Here is a 9,267-nt window from a genome sequence, read left to right as displayed (position 1 = left end):
GTGTAGTAGTTAATCTAGAAAAAAAAACATAAAATGCAAGCATAAGCCCTGGATTTTCTAAAATGCCTTGAATGTTTAGACACAGGTAGGGGACTGGAGAGGGATAACCAGCTCAGATCAGGATTGCTGTAAGCTTTTCAAGCCAAATATGCTAGAAAAGTTCATTACTTTAACATCTTTGTGCCTTTCTTCGGTGTAAATGCAAATTCAGTCTTAAGAGAACTGCAAATCTGAGGAACAGTCCAACCCCAGGGCGTGCATCCTGCAGTAGGAAAGGTGAAAGGGTTCAGGAAAGTGAGTTAAATTATAACAATGAGTTAAAGTTTAGAGTTGTGTGATGGGAGTTTGTAACCATGGTGTTGAAACCCCTTAAATACATCAGAGTCCAGGGGGATTGGACTGATGGTGCTTAACATCCAGAAAGCCACTTCAGCCTCCCAGGTGATGGGGAAAAACAGTTTATGAATAATAGTGAATTTTTCCTGAAACAAATTTTTACTGAGGAATATCATCTGATGGAAATATACTTAACATGGTGTGTGTAGGTGCATTATCTGAAATCTAGCACAAGAGGCATGATTTTGGCAAAGGCAATACAACAGATGCTGCTGACAACCAAGTTGTATAACAGATTTCTCTTTTTGCTACCTAGGTCAGCTGTTTCTCACTGCAATTAAAGCTTAACTGAAATATTAAGGCATCAGCTTAGCATCAGAAAAAATATACACAGTTAAGGTATAATCTTATTTTTCTTGACATTGATATTTCCACTGAATTCATCATTTATTAAAGTTACACCTAACTTATGGATGAGGTTGGTTTGGGTTTCTTTAACCTTTATCATAGCAATTATATGTAATAGTTGCTAAATCAGAACCACTTCATTCATTTTTTATCTGGATGGAGTTTCTAAGGCCACAGTGTTGTTCAGTCTGTATTCACCTCAGCAAAATGAGTTACAACAATTTTGCAAGAAATAAAAGGAGGATGAGCGAAGACTAATTTTGGAAAAAGAGTATTTTTCTGATGCCATGAAAATGTTTTGCAGCATATAAGGACTAACACCCCTCTGCAATATCCACATCTGTGAAAGAGGAAGAAGACGGGGAAGGTGGAAGGTTTTCCCTGTGTCCTGGGTTCAGCAGTAGCTTAAACCATGACACCCTGCAGTTTGGATACCTGAGTAGACTTCCAGTCCTAGGGGAGGGGGGGATGGGAAGGAAATCAAGTCTTTTTTAGGTTTTGTTTATTAGGATTTTGCTAATGGGGGGGTTCTTTGAGAATGTATTTTTCTGTTATGGTTTGAATTGCAGAATTGTCCCAAGGCTTTATGTTTCCTCAAGCCAAATGACACATGCTTTTTCAACCCTTTCTCATTCCTGGAACTGACACATGTAAAGGCAGTGCTGTAACTGTAACAATGTTCTTAAAGTGCATGGCAATCTCTGACAGTATTTGTGTAATGCAAAATTAAGCCCTACATAAATGATATGGCAAGTAGATAAGCTATGCACAACACAAAAAATGTAAGCATAATGTCAAGGATATGCATGTGTTTCAAGTGAATCTTTTTAAAATATTGCTTAGGAATAAAGATGAAATTCAGCATCAACCTCATGTTAAGTCCCTCTTTGCTGTTCTGCTGTTGCCTTTTGCTACAGAGATGTTGCATGTAAGTAACTGGTGACACTACGTTAGTTTTGAGTAACAACACCTGATGGCTGGTTACTGAATTGCCACCTGGCACCCCTGCCACAGGGGATGGTGAGACCAGCTGTGGTCCTTCACCAGGAAGGAGTTCTTGTCCTGGCCCTGCTATATCTCCACCTCCAGGTAGCCCTGCCTTGAGGTTTATGTCCTCTTCCTTGAAGAACACTTTCTAGCCCAGTTGTCTAAGAAGGCATGCACACATGCATGCGCGTATCTGTCTCTGTTTACCCCCATGCTTAACTTTTAAACCCAGTGAAGTTTCAGAGAAATCTGACAGAGGGGAAAAGCTCTCATCTGGATAAGCATCGCTACAGCCACCCCAGGCACCTACAGACACATTATCCCCATTTCTCATGTGTGATGTAATAGTGAGAAGGGCTGCAATGGCAACTCAGCTACATAAGCTTTTATTTGACTGCAAAAAGTTTGTATTAATTTTAGCTGTGTGCTAAATAGGAGCTGTAGCAGGTTAAGACCTTTGTAGACTGACAGAAGGAAAGGGAGTGGGAATTATTGTAACAAAGATGCATTTGGTAAACATTGTAAAGCCCCATCATTTGTACTTCACTAAGCTGGAACATGTTTTTATTTGGATGGTTAGATACTGGCTAATAAGAGTGCTTAGATAAGGTATCTGTGAGGTTGAAGTGTTTTGACACAAAGGCTATTTTAAAGCTATGTTTTAGGTCACTGTTAATGGTGTTGTATGTGTGGAATGACTAGTGAACTGCTAGTTTCTGTCAACTGTTTTTAGTCAGTTAAATACACATATTGTAGTGAAATATGTAGATTTGATGATCTGAGTTATAAAAAGCGTGTTTGAGGAGTAGCCATAGATCTCCCGAAAACTCATTTCACTTTACTTTGCCAAGCCAAGAAAGTTGCGACCCAGAAATGGATTAGAAAGTGCCACCAAGTTTTTGCTTTGGAAGGAGTTTTCTTTTGAGTAGCCGCAATAGTGTGGATAGGCAACAACTTTATCTCTTAATTTCTGCTGAAGTAAACCTTTGGATTTTTTTTGTAACAGTTTGATTATATCTCATCAGACTTGAACCCAATGATGCTAATCGAATCTCGTGTGATCTAACACAGCTGCTTACCCTAGAAATCACTAGAGAAAAAATCCTGGGAAAATCAGTTTTGCTCACAGATCTGCGTGGTCTGCGGAAAGCTTAACAATGAGGAGCCCTCCCAGGCTAGGAAAATAAATATACATACAGTATCAATATTCATGTTATTAAATCAGCAACAGCAGAAGATGTATCCTGAAGGGCTAGGTGGTGTAGCTTTCCTATGAAGTACCTTCAGTAATAGGCTACTTATAATAAGCGATTTCTGAAATTTATTGCAGCCTTGAACATGACATTTACTATAATTGAACTTACAGATGTAAATTATTGTAGCATGTATCATCTGCACATCAGTAATGACCATTACCAATTAGGTACAAACACTTATTTCCAGCATTACTTACAAAGAGCAATTTTAAACTGTCCCTTTAAAAAGCTTCAGTAAAGACCAGGGGTTTTATCCTCAGGTAAAAATCCATTTATTTTCAGGTGCAATCTGACCTATTAATGAACCTTAGTTAAACTATAGCCACAGGCACTGATACAAATAGCTTTTTCCATTCTTAACACAAATACAGTTTCATAAATCAAAGCTACCATGCATTTCTGATTATTATTAAGAAAAAAGATTATTCAAATATATTCTTTGCCTGATTTCTGCCACCCACTCTGTCATACGCTAAGTTTTCATCACTCGCTGTGGTAATTCGAGACTACTTCTCTCATACAGACTACAGCTCTCAAAGGCAGTTCGAACCTTGTGAGAATGTAAACTTTTCCCTTCCATTGATTCCTGACACAACCAGGGGTTCAGTTACTTAGAGCATGGGACCTGCTTTGAGAAGCCTGGTCTGTGGGAGCTGATGGGGGGATCTGTCAGAGAAGGGGAAGAGCATCTTCAGTCATAGACTTGCCAAACTGGTGAAGAGGGATTTAAAGTTACTGGGGTAGGGGAATCTCAATTCATCCCACTCCCTACCAGTTTGATGCCAGTGCTAGCAAGAGGTACCCAGAGCCTGGAAAGGGATCACTTGGTGGGTAAGGAATTGGCTGGATGGTTGCATCCAGGGGGTAGCGGTCAACAGCTCAAGAAATGTCCAAGTGGAGATCAGTGATGAGTGGTATTCCTCAGGGGCTGGTATTGGGACTGGCACTGTTTAGCATCTTTGTTAAGTGACATGGACAGAGAGATCAAGTGCACCCTCAGCAAGTTTGCTGATGACATCAAGCTGTGTGGTGCAGTTAACACACTAGAGAAAAAGGGATGCTATCCAGAGGGACCTGGGCACACTTGCAAGGAGGGTTTGTGCAAACCTGATGAAGTTCTACAAGGTTAAGTGCAAGGTCCTGCAGGAGGGTCAGGGCAATTCCAAGCACAAATACAGGCTGGGTGAAGAATGCATTGAGAGTAGCTCTGAGGAGAAGGACTTGGTGGTGTTGGTTGACAAAAAGCTCAACATGAGCCAGAAGTGTGCACTTACAGCCCAGAAAGCCAACTGTATGCCAGGCTGCATCAATAGAAGCATGGCCAGCAGGTCAAGGGAGGTGATTCTGCCCCTCTGCTCTTGTTCTGATGAGAAGCCCCCCTGCAGTCCTATGTCCAGCTCTGGGGCCCCAACACAAGAGGGATGTGGAGCTGTTAGAGCGAGTCCAGATGAGGCCACAAAGTTGATCACAGGGCTAGAGGACCTCTGCTATGGAGACAGGCTGAGAGAGCAGGGCTTGTTCAGCCTGGAGAAGAGAAGGCTCCAGGGAGACCTTATAGTGGCTTTTCAGTACCTAAAGGAGGTCTACAAAAAAGCTGGAGAGTGACTTTTTACAAGGCCATGTAGTGATAGGACAAAGAAAGAGGAGAGATTTAGATTAAGTGTTAGGAAGAAGTTCTTTACTGTGAGGGCGGTGAGACACTGGCACAGGTTGCCCAGAGAAGCTGTGGCTGCCCCATCCTTGGCAGTGTTTAAGGTCAGGTTGGATGGGGCTTTGGTCAACCTGGTCTAGTGGGAAGTGTCTGTGATCATGGCAGGCTCCCTTCCAACCCAAGTCATTCTGTGATTCTGATTAACAGCTTTTATCACTGTACACACACTAAAAGAAACCCACAACAAATTGCTCCTGTGCATGTGTGTCTCTTGTGCCAGAGACAGCCTGCCCACAAGAAGAAAGATGTGTGTGGGCAGAGGGAGATAGCCCTCTGAGGGATGGAGCCAGCTGAAGCTCTTGCAACAGAAAGAGAAGTGTAGCAGGCAGTGAGGGAGTTACACTTCAGGATTGTATCTTATCAAGTATGTCAGTATATCCCCAGGATGGGCTTTTGTCTGGAGGGGGTGAGATAAGAAGTCTCTTACAGCTGTAAGATTCAATTGATTTTTTTTTTTTTTAGGAGATAAAAGATGCTGATGCTCTTATAATACATGTTTCTGGTTTGTGTAAGGAAGAAGAAATAGAGCAAGAAATATCGTCTCACAAATTCACTGACCCTTTAGCATCTGAATCCATGTATAGCTCACATACAATCACCTAAAAATAACCAAAGGGAACCAAACAAAAAAAAAAAACCAACCCACCCTATGTACAGAGAGGTACATCTTGTACCTCTTTTAAAGAAATATTAGGTTTATTTTGGGGTTTCTTTCCAGAAAAGGCTCTAAGCATGCTTGAATGATAGTTGTTAAATGTTAAGAAATATGGGTAATCATTAAGAGAAGAAAGGAAATACACCAATGGGGTCTCAAAGTTCTTATCCGTACGCTTTTTTGCCTTCAAGAAAATAGCTGAAAATCATTGCATGCAAACATAATAAATAACCAAACATCTTAAGCTTAATGCTTAAGGAGTTGTGTTGTCATAGTGAAGCAGGACTAGAACAGATCTCAAGAGATGCTATGCCACTTCCCCAAGACAGCATTAACAATATCAGTGTCATTTCTGACAGACATTTAGCAGTGTCGTCTTCAAGACTTTTATTGAGAGATGTCATAACTTCCCTTGGCAATCTACTGCAGTACTAATTATCCTGCTTCTTAGAAAGTTTTTCTGAAGTCTTGCCTTGGTCTTCCGTACAGTTAAGCCCATTACCTCTCATCTTGCCACTTCTGGCCATGAAGAACAGATTGCAGTCATGGCCAGCTAACCATCAAGGACACATTCCAGTATAAAGTAGGTTAGCAGAAGCATTTTTTCCCATAAGAATTAATGCAAGTGGAGAGAAGATGGGGTGAAATACATGCAGGAACTTAAGGACTACACACAGTTAAAATTCACAGGGAGAAGGATCACTGAGAGGAGAGTGATCAGCAACTGGCTTTTCAGCACTGTTCTGAAATATACCAACTGTACCATCTACGAGACTGGAAGTTCAAGAAAACTCTTGAATTGTAAGCATTTTTGATGTCTCTTTCTGGACAGTTGCATCTTTATCTTCCTTAGATGAATCAAGGTCCATGAACTCAATTGTAGGCAAAGGCCAAAAAAATGGATTAATGATGGTCAGTAGCAGAACTCTTCAGTGGTGGACACGGAAGTGGAGGACAGTGAGGTGTTGTTGTATTCCCTTAATATTTGCTGAGCCCTTTCACCCATACAGAAATGACCATCAATGTTCCCCAGTATTTTCTCTCCTGCAAGCCATTCAATGCCCATTTGCTCTGCTTTTTGTTGCTGTTCATGTCTACAAGTAGTGAAATGTGTTCAGAGAGATGATACGGTCAGTTTTTGTTTTGTGGACCAGCTCGCTTTCTGGAAGGATTAGCTGCCTGAGCTAGCAGGAGAAAGGAAGGATTGAAGCTGCCTCAGCTGATAGTTTAAATTTCTCTGGAGTTATAGTGTTAGTTCTCAAGCACCATCCCACTATACTACATTTTCTAACATTTGAGGATGAGGAAGATCCTAGGTCAATATCATTAAGCTGGAATACCAAAGCTGGGTACCTGAAATTGTGTTTGGGGTCTTAACATTAAATCAACTTAATTTCCCAGGGTTTTGGGCAGTCTTTTGACTCACCATAAGATAGTGATGTTTTAATATTCTATTTAAGAGCCTAAACACAGATTCAATTTGTAAATCCACAAGGCTTTGATATAAACACACAGAAATGAAACCAAACACAAACCTTTAAGATCAGAACTATGCACATTGTATGATGTGAAACAGGGAGGCAGAGAATGGGATTTTAACTAAATCTAAGATTAATTTATCTATTATAGTCTCAAACTATCAGTTGTTTTCATTTTGATCTAATTATCTCACTATTCTTAATAAATATCAGAAGTTTGATTGAAGAGTGAGGGTAAACAAATGCATGGGAAATGTCTTCTGACTGCAAAAGAGTAAAGGGTGAAGATGGCCATGGGAAGAGGTTAATATGTGTCTGCTAGATCCTTTTGGAATGGACTTCATATTCCCATCACCCCTCTGCGGTAAGAGCAACAGGTTTCCATTGCTTTGGGATGGGATTTTTTTTTTGCTGTGGGATGGTTGTAACTTAAGTGGAGTCAGAGTGAGCTCTCCCTGAGGGATGGCTCTGTGTGTGAGGAACACGTAATCTCTTACGCCTCTGGAACAGAGTGATGGGGTCCCTGACACTGACCAAGCCCTGTACAATGGGTAATAGTTTCCAGAGATAGCTCTGCTTTGCAATCCAACTGCAAAACAGCTGGCACCTGACAACTCTTGGGGCTGCTGCCAGGGGCAGCCTGTGACTGGGAGGTCACAGGCCCCTTCTCCATAGAAAACTCCTCACTGCTGTCCTCTCCCTGAAGGTTTATGGCATGGGGTGTGGGCTGCACCCAGGCAGTGATGGCAGGAGGGGGTACTGATGACGAAGCAGGTCCTCCCTTCTGGCAGGTGGTGTCATGGTGATAGGAAACCAGCTCATTGCTGAAGTTGACCCTCTCCACAGTGGATCCAGGTGTGCCACAGCAGAAGCACCGGCAGCCTAGGAGATTGCTGAAAGCCCGCCTGAAGTCGGCATTGAAAGCATAGATCACTGGGTTCACTGAGGAGTTGGCCCAGCCAAACCACACAAAGACATTGAAGGTGGTTTGGCCAACACATGGTAACTGTCCTTCATGGTCTCTCTTGAGCTCAGGTTGGCAGAAAGGCAGCAGGCAATTGAGCAGAAAGAAGGGCAGCCAGCAGCAAACGAAGACTCCCATTATGATTGAGACAGTCTGCAGCACCTTGGTCTCCTTGCGCAGGGAACTCCGCAGGGAGGAGGTCGGCTCCTTGCCATGAACTGGCCACTGCCCCCCTGCTCTCTCGAGGGTAGAGATACGGCGGATCTGGGCCTGGGCAATTCGATAGATCCTGGTATAGGTGATGATCATGATGGCCACGGGAATATAGAAGCTGATAAGTGAAGAGGTGATGGCATAAGTACGATTCAGGCTGACATCACAGCGGGGTGTCCCAGGCAGCCAGGAGCCTGGATATCTTCCCTCTTTGGCTTTATGCCAGTGTAGCTGCACTGGGATGAAGGAGATGAGGATGGAGAGAGCCCAGGCTGTGGCTATCATGGCACAGGCAAGGCCCTGCGTCATCCTACGCTCATAGCGAAAGGGGCTGGCAATGGCCCAGTACCTGTCCAGACTGATGATGCAGAGGTGGAGGATGGAGGCAGTGGAGCACATGATGTCGAAGGCCACCCAGGTGTCACAAAAGCGGCTGCCAAAGAGCCAGGAGCCGTCAGCCACTTCAGTGACTGCCTTCCAGGGCATCACCAGGAGGGCCACACAGAGGTCCGAAACGGCCAGCGACAGCACGAACCAGTTGGTGACCTTGGCACGCAGGTGTCGGAAGCGCAGCACGGCCAGGCACACCAGCGCGTTGCCCACCAGCGTGCTCAGCACCAGGGCGCCCAGGAGGCACCCGGTGAGGACCTGCAGCGCCTGCGGGCCGCCCCCCTCTGCCGCGTTCCCCATCAGGGGCGCTCCTCCTGTCGCTGCTGCAGGCGCAACGCTCCCCGAGGGGCCGGCGGGACCCCTGGCAGCCGGCGCCGGTCCGTGGTTGGGAGGGCGCCCGCCCGCGGGGGCATCTCCGTCCGCAGCCGCCTGCCTCAGTTCCCCCCGCGAGGGAGGCGGGCTGCCCCGGGGCTACTCACCGCGCCGGTGCGGGGCCGCCCGCCCTCGCCTCGCAGCGGCTCCTTCCGAGGAAGGGACCCTCCCGCTGCGGGGGCAGCGCGGGGCGGGCGGGGGGCGGCGGCGTGCTCGGGGTCCCGCGGCTCTCTGTCCGCAGCGCCGGGATGGACGAGCAGCAACTTTCCGCGTGCCGCGCGCCCAGAGGGAGCAGAGAGGCGAGCCGGCGTTCCGATGGAGCTGGCTGCCAGGGGAGAGTGGCGTGGAAAGGCTCGAGCGACCTTCGTAATGGCACGGAGGGAGACTTCCCTGAGCATCACCCTGGGAAGAGCCTTTTTCTTCTTCAGCGTGCAGGTGCCGAAGTGTTAGGGACGAGTATCTGGCTCTTTCCAAGCATCTCCTTTTGGAGACCACGA

General features: G+C 45.3%; 1 protein-coding gene across 1 annotated transcript; it reads right to left on the bottom strand.

Moving 5' to 3' along the window:
• Positions 1-6,871: 6,871 nt before the first annotated feature.
• On the bottom strand, positions 6,872-9,038 carry LOC130595522 (D(1) dopamine receptor-like). The gene has a single exon (XM_057402363.1). It carries the CDS (start codon positions 8,696-8,698, stop codon positions 7,325-7,327), a length of 1,374 nt encoding a protein of 457 aa, XP_057258346.1. The 5' UTR covers positions 8,699-9,038; the 3' UTR covers positions 6,872-7,324.
• Between the last annotated feature and the right edge of the window lie 229 nt (positions 9,039-9,267).

The sequence above is a fragment of the Pezoporus wallicus genome, unplaced genomic scaffold, assembly GCF_028554395.1.
Source record: "Pezoporus wallicus isolate ANWC-B61680 ecotype Strahan unplaced genomic scaffold, APGP_CSIRO_Pwel_v1 contig_6787, whole genome shotgun sequence".
NCBI classification, from domain to species: Eukaryota; Metazoa; Chordata; class Aves; order Psittaciformes; family Psittacidae; genus Pezoporus; species Pezoporus wallicus.
The sequence above is the reverse complement of the archived record's forward strand: the minus strand, read 5'-3'. Positions and strand labels throughout refer to the sequence as shown.

Bases quoted from the DNA above. Each gene is read 5' to 3' on its own strand.
- LOC130595522 (XM_057402363.1), bottom strand. From the start codon at position 8,698: ATGGGGAACGCGGCAGAGGGGGGCGGCCCGCAGGCGCTGCAGGTCCTC.